The 13,809-nt window shown below is 43.0% G+C and overlaps 3 protein-coding genes across 5 annotated transcripts; 2 read left to right on the top strand and 1 right to left on the bottom strand.

Annotated features, from left to right (window-relative positions):
- Positions 1–218: 218 nt before the first annotated feature.
- LOC136436476 (spartin-like) lies at positions 219–5,328 on the top strand. Its single transcript, XM_066430476.1, has 5 exons — positions 219–1,613; positions 2,081–2,226; positions 3,474–3,687; positions 3,992–4,082; positions 4,427–5,328. Exons 1-5 carry the CDS (start codon positions 362–364, stop codon positions 4,695–4,697), a joined length of 1,974 nt encoding a protein of 657 aa, XP_066286573.1. The 5' UTR covers positions 219–361; the 3' UTR covers positions 4,698–5,328.
- Positions 5,329–5,591: 263 nt separating this feature from the next.
- LOC136436479 (3-oxoacyl-[acyl-carrier-protein] synthase, mitochondrial-like) lies at positions 5,592–7,382 on the bottom strand. Its single transcript, XM_066430480.1, has one exon. The coding sequence runs from the start codon at positions 7,204–7,206 to the stop codon at positions 5,809–5,811; it is 1,398 nt and encodes a 465-aa protein (XP_066286577.1). The 5' UTR covers positions 7,207–7,382; the 3' UTR covers positions 5,592–5,808.
- Positions 7,383–7,563: 181 nt separating this feature from the next.
- On the top strand, positions 7,564–13,805 carry LOC136436480 (integrator complex subunit 12-like). Of its 3 annotated transcripts, XM_066430481.1 has the most exons (9): positions 7,564–7,835; positions 8,305–8,367; positions 9,220–9,378; positions 10,306–10,505; positions 11,021–11,087; positions 11,321–11,413; positions 12,111–12,140; positions 12,322–12,447; positions 12,869–13,805. In XM_066430481.1, the coding sequence occupies exons 1-9, from the start codon at positions 7,665–7,667 to the stop codon at positions 13,352–13,354; spliced, it is 1,395 nt and encodes a 464-aa protein (XP_066286578.1). In that variant the 5' UTR covers positions 7,564–7,664; the 3' UTR covers positions 13,355–13,805. The 3 variants fall into 3 exon arrangements, with proteins under 3 accessions (XP_066286578.1, XP_066286580.1, XP_066286579.1); XM_066430483.1 differs by lacking the exon at positions 8,305–8,367; XM_066430482.1 differs by lacking the exon at positions 12,111–12,140.
- Positions 13,806–13,809: the final 4 nt, after the last annotated feature.

Genomic DNA, 13,809 nt, shown 5'->3' with positions numbered 1-13,809 from the left:
TTCACGACTAAAAAGAAATTTGTCAAAGATCCAATTTTATATACTCAGATTGAAAAGAAAGAAATTCTTTTGAAATTCTGCAATGTCAGATAAGCTTCACAAAATAAAAATGAACATCCCCAACTTTGCTACGTGTAGTCCGCCGATGACGTCACGACAACAAATGCCGTCAGGCTCACGAGATGTCGTCGGGTGACTAATGTTGACACCTGGTATATTTCTGCACCTTTTATCTGACTCATGTATCCTGAGATAAACATATAAGAACCCAAGGAAGGCGTAGTTCAACAACACTAACGAATCTAAGACTAGAAGGAGCTGTCAACGTTAACTTCCGGGTTTGGAAAAAGGGAAATCCAAGATGGACGCTCAAGTTATGGAAAGAGGGGGGAGGGCAGAAAGTTCTAGTACCGAAGAGGAGCAGTACCAAGCGTTGAAGAGGGAATGTCACGATGCGTTCATCTACGTAGACCAGGCCCTGACTTCTGACGAGAGCGGGGACGTAGCCAAAGCTGTGGAGCTGTACCAGCGAGCACGTCACCACTTGGAAAAGGGGTTCCAAATCCAGTGTGACAGACAAGAAGCCACGAAACTTCGAAGTAAGATGACAAGGTCTTTGGCTCAGGTTAAAGCCAGGCTTGAGTATTTAGAGCCGATGATGGCGCCACAGCAGAACGGGCTTACCGGGCCAGTTGAACCTACCGCACCACCAAGTGAAAGCGAGCCTTCAGCACCTGCCACTACGAGACCGGTAGCCCCACCGACACGCCCTCCCCCACCCTCATCAGTAACCCCTGGAGCACCATCCACCTCCACACAAGTAGATAATGATTTGCCCCCTGCATACTCAGAGATGGTTCCGCGAGGTCACATCTCAGCGGGGTCTACGGCTGACGAGCGAGACTTTATCTCCCTAGGAGACAGTATCTTGTCCGAGGAGGAGGCATCAGGGAGAAGTAATGTCTTCACTGATGCTGACGAACTCCTGTGCATCCCAGATGGTGTACAGATATTCTACGTCAGTCCAGATGGTCATGTCAGTGCCCCTTCTTACCCAGGCCCGCTTAGAGTCGTCAAAATTCCCGAGCAGAACACAACCTTCCTTCAAGTCTCTGATTGGTTGTACCCTCTCGTTCCTGGCCAATCACCTACCCTGCACAGCAACAACGGTGCCTACATGTTCCCCGATGTCCTGTCCGGACAGTACGGGTCATGTGTGGGGGTTGTCATCTCCTCAGAAGTTGATGGTGTGCAGCAGGCACAGTTTCAGAGCCTACTACAGGAGTACTCACAACTCCATACACAGCCTCCTGAGGCTCAGGCGGGGGTTGGAGAGGCTGGTGTTGGAGACCTGACTCAGGTGGTTGGAGCCAGGGGCACAGTACCAACAGCACCCCCAGCGGAAGCTCCACGGAGACCTCAAGTCGCTCCACAGAGACCAGAAGTTGCTCCAAGGAGACCAGAAGTTGCTCCGGAGAGACCTGCAGTTGCTCCGAGGAGACCAGAAGTAGCTCCACAGAGACCTGAAGTCGCTCCAGAAAGGCATGAAGAGCCTACAGCCAACAAAGAGGTGCCTCAGTGGAGCCAGAAGGTGTCCAAGGGGCTAGTTGTTGGTACGAATTCATTCTTGTCAATACTTCATGTTGACAAAACAAAAAATTAAGGACAATTTCTATTATGGGCCTCCTAACTATGGTATTGCAGGAAAACTTCCAGTTTTGGTATCTCATTTAGTTCTGAACATGCAGAGGTCATATATTTTGGTAATTTTGGGGCTCAGGAATAAATGGTGTTGGTTTGGGCATCATATCTAATTTTCTTGGTACTGCAGGTATGTTTTTGTTGAAACTTGGGAACAGGATAAGTGAAGAAGGGATGAATGGATTTTCATGATTTTTGGTTTGCTGTTACCTTGTTATACATTTACATCTTATCATGTATACTGTTATTGGATGTAAGTATTTTAATTAGCTATTGTTTCTCCTTACTGTTACAGTGTTAGGTAGATGTCAGCTGTAGGCTTACTGATAATAACACTCATCCTCAAATTGAAGCAAGTCTGTATTTTTAATGTTCTCAGGAGCTGAGTGGGTTTCATGGGGAGCAACCAAAGGAGCTGAACTGACAGGAAAGCTGGTGACCAAGGGTACGGCAAAGCTGAAGGAGCACATCAGGCCTGACGAGAAACCTGCCGAGGTTGACCCCAAATATGTCAAGGGAGCTCAGGTTAGTCAGAACTCCATCCAGATTATGTTTAAGCTTAAGCGCTATACAGGCTATGTACAGTACAGTATAGTATGTAACTAAGGTCAATGTGCAAAGACAAGTGTATGTCATGTGACTTTGCAGTGCCAGTGCAATAGCCTACTAAAGTACTAGTAGTGGGTAGAGTACTAGTACTTGCTTTGTATTGTGGGTTTTAATCCAGGCCAGGTCATACCAAAGACTTTTATTTTGGAATGGTTCATGCTGCTTTAGCACTCAGTATTTATGGGAAAGAGTATGGTATTTACGTAGTTGAACACACAGCAGTGACACCACTACCAGTGGACCAGCCCCCTGTAGTACTTTCACAACTGTGTAGCCCAGGGGCTATAGAAATGGAGATGGGAACAACCAGGCCTCGAAATTAACTTTTTCCCCTACTGTCCCAACATTGTCCCAAAAGTGGATTTCAACTGTCCCGAAAGTGTCCTGAAGTGTCCCAACCAGGGCCAAAGATATGAACTTAGTGTCTGGTCTGCATTCAGTTCCAGAGGTTCATGTTCAGGTTTGGACCTATACTCAAGTCAGGACCTGAGCCCAAGCCAATCTGTGTTAGAATATTTTTTTTTAGTTATATACAAAATTGTGTATTGTAAAATAGAAAATTGCATGAAATTTGAAAAATATAATACATACAAAGGTATATACACTCAGTAGTAAACACAAGTTTCAACAAAGTTAACAACCAGAAATATTGTTAACAACCTGAAATAATGTATTTTAATAGGTTATAAAAGAAAAAGCATAATTCTGCAGAGTTTAAAGACTTCATTGATGCGGTGGCTCTTGGGGAGGTAGAATAAATCCGAAAATGTTTGATTTCTAATCTTGCAGGGCAAACCTTAATCAAGTAAATGAGGTGTGACCATCCCTCTGCTGACCCCCTGTCAGGGGAGCAGACATGTGCCACAGCCTAGCTGGGACAGGCTTTCCTTTCACTATGCTGAGTGATAAATGATGATTGATTTTGAGAAGACTAGTACCACACCAAAAACAGTGGGTGGGACCAGTATACAGTTTCACAAGGGAGGAGCACAGTGGCACTCAGGAGCCCTGATTGTCCCAAATGTGTCCCAAATTGATTTTTGAGTTGTCCCAGGTCAAATTTTGGTGGCCCCGGGACATAGGGACATAGTTAACTTCGAGCCCTGACAACCATAAGGTATGGGAAGGGTTTTAACCTTTTTTCTCCCTTTTTTCAATTATAGGTTGCGAGGGCTACGACCCATGTGACCTTGAAAGTGACCAAGGCTGTGGTGATAGCTGTGAGAGACCTGACCTTGAGGGTTGGACGTGAGCTGGCGCCCCATGTGAAGAGGGTGGGCACCCAGCTCCTCCCAGACAGTGTGAAGGATGACACAGATGGGAAGAAGAAGAAAACAATGGATGGAGTTGTAGAGGTTGCAGCAGGTGGATTACAAGGTATGGTACATTTTTGGCAATGCCTCAGGGACAGGGCATATAGTATTGGATTTAGTTTGAAAATATTCTAATTCTGTATTCCATGTAATTATGTTCGTTAAATGAATATGCAGTGAAATATTCTATTCCTTTTCAATTTCAGGTTAAAACAAAACTTTGCAAATACAATAAATCTACACAGATGATTTTCTAAGAAAGAGGCAACAACTAGACCTTATTTTGATATTGATAGGTAGCACAATGACATGACAGGTAGTGTTAATTTGATTATCTTGACATGTGATTTTGACTTTATTCTTCCCAGCCTTCAGCACAGTCTACATAGCCCTAGAGGCGGCAGCTGTGTCTATTGCCAAGAACATTGGTAATGCTACAGTGGAAACTGTTGAACACAAGTAAGACATTTTACATCACAGGATATCATTACATGTAATATACACCTTTTAGCATCTATACTCTGATTTGTATGCTTTTACGTCCTTTCTTCTGAAGATGTTGGACATTGTTGGATTATAATTCATTGATTTTATTAAATTAAAAAATCGAAGTGAATGATCAGTAGAGACTGGTTCAAGCTTGACTACATTCTAATGTGATCATGGATGGTAATATTTTTCTGGCTCAATGATTCTTTCACATTCTGATACGTACACATTAGCCTTTCTTTCCAGTTGTATGACTTACTCTTTGATTTAAGAGTAAGAAATATGATGATGATGTATGACCTCTTCCTCCACAGATATGGTACCCAGGCTGGGAGGGTAGCAGACGATGCCGTCAACACAGTGGGAAATGCTGGACTAGCGTGGCACTACATGGATGACATCGGCATCAAGGCCATTCTCAAGAGAACAGCAAAGGATGCAGGAAAGGCTGCGATAGAAGACATGAGGAGGAACAAGGGTGCTGGTAGTGGGGACCCGTCTGGTATGGGGAAAGGGGGTCCAGATGGAGAGGGGGGAGGGGCAGCTGGGGGTGCTGCAGGGGGGGCCATGGGGAACATGCTTTAGTACCCACTGTGTGGTTGTTTTGAAGGACTACTGGTATTTAAGGTTGCAGAGAGACTCAGTGAAGACACACATAATACACTGCTTCAGCATATATCAATATACATTATGATGTGTAATGGATAATTAAGTGACTGAAACATAAAGTAATGGACTTACTCAGTAACTGTGATTTTTGCTTCTCATCAGGTAAACTCTATAGGAAATAGACCAGTAAATATTTTTTTTCTCCAAGTTTCAAAGATGTTAAGCATTCTTACCTATTGTGCCTTTAGGCCTATGTATGAGTCTATATGGACTACAATATCCATGCATACAAGTACTACTACTACATGTAGTATATATTTTGTATAAAATGAGGACAATCCATTTTACTTTTTGCTGCTTTTCACTGTCATGTAAAGAAAGTAAAGAAAGTAGAAAGCTATATATGGAACTCGAAGTTCAATTTTGATGTATAAAGCTTGATGTGGTTTAATCTAGTTATTAAAGAAAATAGTAAAGTACTAGATATTATGTATTATGTATATATTCACTCAGTCATAATGTATACATGTAATGAAATTTGCTTTATCTATTCAGCCTGTGGCTGCAATGTTCTTTCTTAAAGTTCAATAAACCATTCAATCATTCATATATGACAATATGTTTGCTGTCTGAATAGTTTGTTTTGAATTCAAAAGAAATACCTTGGACACTACAAACTGTCTTTTTATTCCATACCCCTTTTATTCCATAGCCCATTGAATGAGCTAGTAATTTTGATGAAGGTTAGACATCCAGGCAATAAGATTTTGTGTGTATTTGGCATAAATGAAGCCTAAGTTCTCTCATGACCATAGGCTTGTGTCTTTCAATAAAAAAATTAAAAAACACAGACAATCTCATCACACTGGATGAGGTTGACAACTCAAGTACATTTTTATTTCCAAACATTGTTATACATGTACCTTTGCTTCATCATTACTTGTATGTAATTGCAAAGATAGAGATCAAAATGAGATTACCATTAATACCATTTCAAACATGGCTAGTCATTGCTACTTTTGGCTGACCAAACATTGTTCTATGTATTTCTAAAGCAAAAATCACTAGCCAGACATGCCCAGTTCTGTTAATTGATGCTACTGATACATATAGACGCATTTGTCCCACCAAATCCAAAAGAGTTTGTCAACGCAACCCTTTTCCTTCTCTCCTTTATCTTCCACTCTTGGGCCTTACAGGGAACATAGTTCAGGTCAAAGCCTTTGTCAACCTTGGTCAAGTTAAGTGTTGGTGGTAGCATTCCGTCTGCACAGGCTAGAATGGTGAAAATGGCTTCCACTGCACCTGCAGCACCTAACAGGTGGCCAACTGCACCCTTTGTTGATGAAACAGCCAAGGATGATGTATAGCTGTTGAATATTGTTTTGATTGCAGTGTTTTCAACAGCATCTCCAAGAGGCGTGGAGGTAGCGTGGGCATTGATGTATGTCACTTCAGAGGGGGTGACTCCGGCACATTGCATAGCCCTCCTCATGCACCTCATGGCTCCATCTCCAGTCTCGGAAGGTGCCGTCATGTGACTTGCATCACCCGACAGCCCGTAACCTAGAACTTCAGCATACATGGTCGCACCCCTCCTCTTGGCATGACCGTATTCCTCCAGAACCACAATGCCAGCTCCTTCGCCCATCACAAAACCGTCTCTCTCCGGATGGAATGGCCTAGACGCTGTCCTTGGGTCGTCGTTAAACTTGGTTGTCAAAGCCCTTGCCCTGCTGAATCCAGCGAATGCCAGTGGATTGATACTTGCCTCTGTACCACCGGCAACCATAACATCAGCATCTCCAAACTTGATGAACCTGTACGCATCGCCGATGGCGTGCAGTCCCGTGGTGCATGCGGTAGACACAGCGTGATTTGGTCCTTTCAGGTTGTACCTCATGCTGACATGCCCTGCTGCTAGGTTGACAAGGATTTTCGGAACAAAGTACGGACTAACTCTATTGTAGCCCCTTTCTCGAAGGGCAACACCAGTGTCCACAATGTCCTGTAAACTGACCATACCAGTCCCAATGGCGACACCTGTCATGTTGCTATCTTCTTCAGATTCTGGCTTCCATTTCGCATCCTTCAGGGCTTCGTCGGCAGCTGCGAGAGCGAAGATCATGCCGTCTGCCATGGCACGTTTATCGGACGTTGAAACAAAGTCGTCCTCGTTGAACTGCCCTTCCTCTGCTCCCCTGGGAACGTGAGCTGCAACTTGACACGGAATCTTCTCATACCCAGGGCCCTGTACAGCCGTGATACCGCACTCTCCGTTGAGTAACCTTGACCACACGTTCTTTATCCCCGTTCCAAGCGGAGTCACGAGTCCAAGCCCCGTCACAACCACTCTCTTGCTTTCGGGGGACGAATGACTGGTGGACGTTGAGAAAGGTCGGAAAGCCTTTTGCGCCCTCCCCAACGTTGACACGAAGGCTTTGGAAACGGCTAGAAGAGACATTCTAGTACGTAATGCAGTCATCACTGCCCAGGTATATGTTTGTACAGAAGACAAGTAGTTTCTCTAATAAAATTTGTCCCTTACAGCATATAAAGCCAGAAATATGAAGAATTTCCAGAAATTGTCAAAAATTCTACCCAAAGGTAGCCATCTTGGTTTCCCATCATCCTCCGCTACAATTATGACCTTTGACTACCAGAATAGTCGATTCAAATATGTCTAAAACATGTAATTTGTCAGTAACTGTTAACAATCAGAAAATCTTAAGTCTATATTTCTTAAAAAATATATAAATCTTCAAATTTTTTTTCTAGAATATTGACAAAATCTTAGTTTTTGTCAGAATCAAAAATATATTGTAAGCACCCCTCAAAAAATGTGCGCTATTCCACATCATCTTTGGAAGGAGATAGAGGAAAACGGTCGCGAGTTCGCCGACTGTTACAAGTTTAACACCGACTAACTCAACGCAGTAAATCATGGCTACGTTTGAGTTGGATCCGGTGTTTATAAAGGCCTTGGGCTACCTCCGCTCCAAGAGTAAGGACTCTACAGACAAACTGAAGGCTCTGGTCGATGCTGCACTCAACAAGTCGTCTCCGTCGCTTGGCACATCTTCATCATCAGTAATGGCGGGAAAGCTTGACAAGGTATGGTTGAGTTCCCAAAAATTATGGACAGGCCTTGTGAAAATATTATATGTGACATAAAGGTTTTGATTGACAAGCACAAAGGTACAAGTAGTTTGGCAGAACATGCTAGCAGATGGTATTATTTACTAGTATTGTCGGGTAATTTTATGGCCCGTGTATTTACATATATAGATATGTTCTGTTTTAGCCTTGGGCCCGTGGGCGCTGCCATGTTGGTTTGTGATGTCATGGGTCAGCCATATTGGAATCTACCAAATACAATATAGAGGTAAACCAACTGACAAATTATGACCCTCCATAGAATGACTTGACCCAACCCATCACAAATCAAAATAGAAAGTCATAACATGCACCATGTCATCTGACCCATCACAGCCAATCACAGACCACTTTATCCTATATGAATGAGAACCATGTCCATGCACAATAAGCGGAGTGTAACACTGTTGCTTCTTGTACCCCTGAGGTGGAGGATTCTCCATCAGCTGACACTGTGGGTGGGAAATCACAAGTTGAGGAGAAAGCACAGGTCAACGGACAAGTGTGACTTTTCTCTCTTGTGTGCCTTGGTTTTGCACCTACAATCTCTTTCTCCTTCTGTCCTCTGCTAACCAATTAGTCTTTGCTTGGAATAGAGTTAAACAATCCCTTCTTGTAGCATAGAGAGTGCAGTGTGCTGAATGCATCGTAGACTAGAGAAAGATTCCTTGAGAAAAGACCGATCCTGACTGCCCATCACAATTAGCTGTTCAACCAATGAGAGAGTAGCAATTAGCGGTCTGACCAATGAGAGATTGGCTGCATGCCTGTCAAATTTTTGCATTTTTATGTTTTCATTTTGCTCTATTGAACTTTTTGACAGGTGGGCTATGGGATCGGTCTATTCTATATATCCAATAAAAATGCATTTTTAAGAAATATTATGTTGTAAACCATTGTACACAATGAACCATTTTATTTGCCTCTCAATTTAACAAGTATGGATTGTTCTTTGTTATCCCAGGACTATATAGGCCTTTCTGTATTGACCACCCAAGGGACTTGAAGAAATTGGTCGTAGGTGGTCAGTACAGACACAATTCTTAACGCTTGAGTCAATGACAAAAATAATCAAAAGGCCCACCAAACAGTGGCCACAATGGCAAGGTGGTCCTTATGCAGAGGTGTAGCCTGAGTACCATCCTCTGTAGTGACCGCTGGCTTCATGGTTTTCGCTTGCTAATCATGGTTAGCATTGAGCATAAAAGCATTGAGCCAGCAGTCACTACGAAGGATGGTACTCAGGCTAGCTAGAAGAGGTGATAACTAGTACAGGTTTGATTGTACACGTTTGTTATATTGTTATACATAGCACTCCTAACCAAAGTGTTAACCATTACAGGATGTAGAGGGGAGGAAGGGATCGCCCCATGGACAGATGAGCAGGCTGATGGTTCCGGGACAGAAGGAGCGACGGTCCCCCTCTCTGAGCGGCAGCAGCACTGGAAGATCCACACCAGACCCGCCGAAAAAACAGCCAGACAAGAGGAGTCTGGAGAAGGTACTGTGAATTCAGTAATTTTTGTGGGAACTCGATTTCATGGTAGAAGGGAAAGGAAGGTTTTTGCTGTGTTTTAAGTTTGAGGTTGAAACAATTCTATAGTGCAGTAGCTAGCAATACTCAGGAAACACATATTCCCAGTGAAGAGGTTTTCACGAAAATGAAACCAATGCAAACATTTCAATGTTTACAGTTACATTGCATTGTCACATGATGTCATCACTGTGTCTGCTGCCATGTTGGTGTCCCTATTAGCATTTCAGTGAATCATAGCTGAAGTATTTTGGGGCATTTGAGTATCCTCTGATCTTCTCAAATAAACACTATCAAATGTCTACAGCTTAAAGAAGAGAATGCAAGAAGAGAACTTAGAAACTAGCTGATAAAATACAACAATGTACGCTTGCCCTATGATCCATTAAAATGTAAACAGGGACTATTCTCCAAGCAGAGGTTTTGGTCGGCTGGGGTGGTAGTGGCCGGGGGGGTTTTAACATTGCCTCCTGTAAGGCAATGTTAAAACCCCCCGGCCACTACTACCCCAGCCGACCAAAACCTCTGCTTGGAGAATAAATAGGGACACCAACATGGCAGTCGGCACCTGCCTGCTTCATTGATATGAAAATAGAGTGACAATCTATATTTGCATTAAAAACAAGAGTTCAAAGATCTCATACCTTCCACATTTACATAAACTATGCCTGGATATGTGCACATGCCAGAAGTGTGAAATTCCTACAATTTACCTTTTAAATGAGTTATGACAATTTTGCATTGATGATGCAAATTACATCCACATTAACATAATTGGTATCTGTAAATGATCCAACTGACATAAATTGCAAAAAGTTACAGTTATTAAAGTCCTTTGAATTGATACTAATGATAAAACACACTTGAATTATAGCATTTCCTCTGTTGTATCAGCTCAAGCAGGACCTGACTGACCTGAACAAAGAGCACAAGAAGCCGAAGCTGGAGAAGCCAGACCCGCCTGTGGTTCGCGAGGGCTCCCCGCCGGTACTGAAGAAGGAGCAATCCTCAGACGAGGAGGAGGGAGAGGAAGGGATGGAGACCAGTGCTGACGAGTTTGCTGAAGAGATGGGGCTGGTCTGTGTCATCTGCAGGTCAGTGGTACTTACTGTAAATCTTAAAATGTTTGCGGTTATTTTCTTGCCGGTGTTTATGTGGTGAGCTTTTACTGCAAAATCATAAGACCACGAAAGTACATGCCACTGGTACATGCATTTATAGTACTTAACCGTCCCCCTGCTGCCTAACAGCATAACCAGTCCATAAAGGCTGCCGTAGCATGGAGAAGGTTGAAAATCCACATGTTAAAACCCAGAATTTTTTTAATCATTGCTACTCCTGTGTAGTACAACATGGATACTGTACACTGTTATTCTGGCATGCATAGCACAAGCCATTTGATATGATACTTTGTGTTTCTTTCTACTTTCTACTTTACAAAGACTTTTCTATCCTTAATTTCGATGTAATTGCTTCAGAATTGTGACTTATAAAACTTGTTGGATGTATAGTAAATAGATATCTATCTATCTATAAATAGATAAGTATACTTCACTTTTCCTAGTGTATTATGATGCATTAGTCTTGATTTCTTCTTTTTTGTCTGCAGACAGATGAATGTGACCCCTGGTAACCAGCTTGTAGAGTGTGCAGAGTGCCACAACTTGTACCATCAGGTCAGTAATAGTTAGTCTCACTGCAGCAGTACCTCACTCTGCATGTTGTAGATTGGGGGTTCAATCCCTGACCATGTCATGCCAAAGTCATAGCTGGGAAAATCTGCTTGAATCATTATTGAATATGTCTTACCAAAGAGCATTTAGAAAATGAGGATAACTGTTAGGCACAAAGCTATTTACATGCTATAATTACTGTTATCAAAGTAACCCATTGTCTTGTTCCCATCTAGGACTGTCACCGCCCACCAGTGACAGACAGTGATGTAAACGACCCTCGGAAGGTGTGGTACTGTCAGCGTTGTGCCCGTACCATCAGGAAAATGGTGAGACACGACTCTCCTCACTTCTCTACTGTTTATTTGACATGTGTTTCTTGTGCAAAGACTCACAGCATTGTTTGAATCGAGTGCACTTCAGAGGAGACAAGTTGTGGACATACGCCACAGTCACATTTCCAAACTGACGCCCCATTGGGTAGTTTATGAACTCTTTTTTGTTGTTGTAGTTACTTTGAAATGGGAGGTAATTTCTGGGCGCCCAGTTTATTTTGATTCTCAGTTAAAATCAGTGTGGGTCCTGGCAAAAAAGACACCTGATCCAAGCCTGTAGAGAAGTATGAAGGAAATTTACCTCATGACATGAAATTTTCATATGCTTAAAATGACTTAATAATGAAAATTAACAACAGTGGCTTCAAAATTCCAATTGAATGAAAATTTGCCTTTTCCTTTACAACACCCAACCACTAATCATTGTTATTGCCTTTCAAGGCCTGAAATAGATGAACACCCCCCCCCCCCCCCTCCCAACAATCATTGAACAATGAGTGGGATGGGCAAAAATTGAAAGCTGGAGACAGCTCTGAAAGCTTTAGAGCCCAGCCCCAAACTTCAAAGCCCAGCCGTGGCCTAGATCGGCTACACACCTTTACGGGCCCTTTTGGAAACGTGACTGAGGCGATACTTGCCTCCTGTTGCTGTTGAACCCATGTACATGACTGTTGTTTGTCACTTGTCCTAGAACAAGATCCAGGCCCTACCACCACTCAAGGTCTGTCCAATGAACCGTTCTCATAACTCCCCTGTGTGTGTGTGCCCCTCTGCTGTATAACATTGCCATTGAATTTTTTTTCATCTTGTGCATTTGTGGCCTTTTTTTATTTGCCTGTTTTGGCATATGTGTGCTGTTTTGGCATATGTTTCTCTACAAGTTTGTTCTACCATGTTTGCAGGCATCTAAGGCCCAGAAGACCAAGCCATCTGCCACCATGTCCAGCAGCAGAGAGAAGGATCACTCTGCTGTTAAACCTAAGACTCCAGACCTCTCTACCATGCAGCTCTTTAAGAGATCAGAAACAGTAAGAAAACCTCTTACCTATGCATCACTTAGCATTATCATAAGATTTCATTATGTATTTGATATTTGATAGTTTGCTGTAGAGGTTACTATCTAACTTATACTTGTATTATGTGCATATGAACTTTCTAAACAAACTCAAAATAAAGTAGAGAGAGTTAGTAAAACACACATTACACTTACATGTACTAGAAAACAGAATGATATAACACTTTGTAAGGTAAAATGAGCTTAACAAGTTTACAGACATAGTGATGGCACAGCACATACTTGCATTATTTGCATATTATCTTTCTTGACAGACTTAAAGTAAGAAGAGTTAGTACTACACACATAACACTAGAAAGGTGAGAATGTCATAGCACATTGTAAAGTAAAAGGAGCTTATGAAGTTTACAGATATAATAATTTTTGCTTTCCAGTCCTCTATGACATCATCATCGACCCTGGCCAGCACAAGTTCAGGCTCCCAGCTGACAGGTCTGGCCAGCTGGGCCGCTAACATCAGCGGCAAGTCTTCCCTCCCCAAAACCCCCACAACCACCAAGGCCCCGACCGGACCTTTCAGCAGCGCCAAGCCCGCTGCCGCCACGTCCGGTAAACAGGGACTCGCCGCCATGAAGGCTGCTGTGGTGTCCAAATCTTCCTCTTCAGGGAGTTCAAGTAAATACCTATCTAGCAGTAGTAGTGTGGGGAGCAGCATGGCAAAACCAGGAGGAGGCTCGGGGAAGCCGCCGTCGAGTTCCAGCGTAAAGCCATCGGGAAGCGGCGCGTCGAAGTCGGGAGGGAACGGGGGAAGAATGCTGCAGCTGCCGACATCGCAGTCTCAGGATGCGAACAAGAGACTGCAGATGATGAAGAAGAAAGCTGCAGCCAAAATGCAGCAAAAGAAGCAGAATAGATTTTAGTAGAACCCATGCATTGTAACGCGCAGGCACGATGCTTGTATGCAGAAAGCAACAACCCTGGTGTACCAGCCTAAAATCCATCCTTCTTGCTGTATTGGTGCCGGCCATCTGTTCGAGGGAGAATTACCAGCCAAACATATTGCCTCTTGACTGTAGACAGCAACATGGACAGCCGCTGACATGCACCAGGACTGTTGCTTCACATAGTGGTGGGCCTGGCATGAGAGAATGGCAAGATATGTTGGCAAAGTTAAAAGATATCTTCAAATAAGGCAAAAAGATCCTTTAATCCAACTTCAGGATACATTTTGAAGACATGATGTCTCACTTTAACATCATTTGATTATGGTGCTATTGTTGAACATGGCAGTAACAGGAAGTTGTACAGTCATAAAAAAGAAATGTATGGTTGAATATTGTCATTGAAAAATAAAGATCTATAGAATCTTGATAGG

The sequence above is a fragment of the Branchiostoma lanceolatum genome, chromosome 6 (assembly GCF_035083965.1).
Source record: "Branchiostoma lanceolatum isolate klBraLanc5 chromosome 6, klBraLanc5.hap2, whole genome shotgun sequence".
NCBI classification, from domain to species: Eukaryota; Metazoa; Chordata; class Leptocardii; order Amphioxiformes; family Branchiostomatidae; genus Branchiostoma; species Branchiostoma lanceolatum.
Note: the sequence above shows the minus strand (reverse complement) of the source record. Positions and strands in the feature narration are given on the sequence as shown.

Excerpts from the sequence above, each read along its gene's own strand:
- LOC136436476 (XM_066430476.1), top strand. The coding sequence starts at position 362 with ATGGACGCTCAAGTTATGGAAAGAGGGGGGAGGGCAGAAAGTTCTAGT. Across the intron at positions 2,227-3,473 it reads AATATGTCAAGGGAGCTCAG|GTTGCGAGGGCTACGACCCA; the intron begins GTTAGTCAGAAC and ends TTTCAATTATAG. Across the intron at positions 4,083-4,426 it reads GTGGAAACTGTTGAACACAA|ATATGGTACCCAGGCTGGGA; the intron begins GTAAGACATTTT and ends CTTCCTCCACAG.
- LOC136436479 (XM_066430480.1), bottom strand. The coding sequence starts at position 7,206 with ATGACTGCATTACGTACTAGAATGTCTCTTCTAGCCGTTTCCAAAGCC.
- LOC136436480 (XM_066430481.1), top strand. The coding sequence starts at position 7,665 with ATGGCTACGTTTGAGTTGGATCCGGTGTTTATAAAGGCCTTGGGCTAC. Across the intron at positions 8,368-9,219 it reads AAGTTGAGGAGAAAGCACAG|GATGTAGAGGGGAGGAAGGG; the intron begins GTCAACGGACAA and ends TAACCATTACAG. Across the intron at positions 11,414-12,110 it reads CCCGTACCATCAGGAAAATG|AACAAGATCCAGGCCCTACC; the intron begins GTGAGACACGAC and ends CACTTGTCCTAG.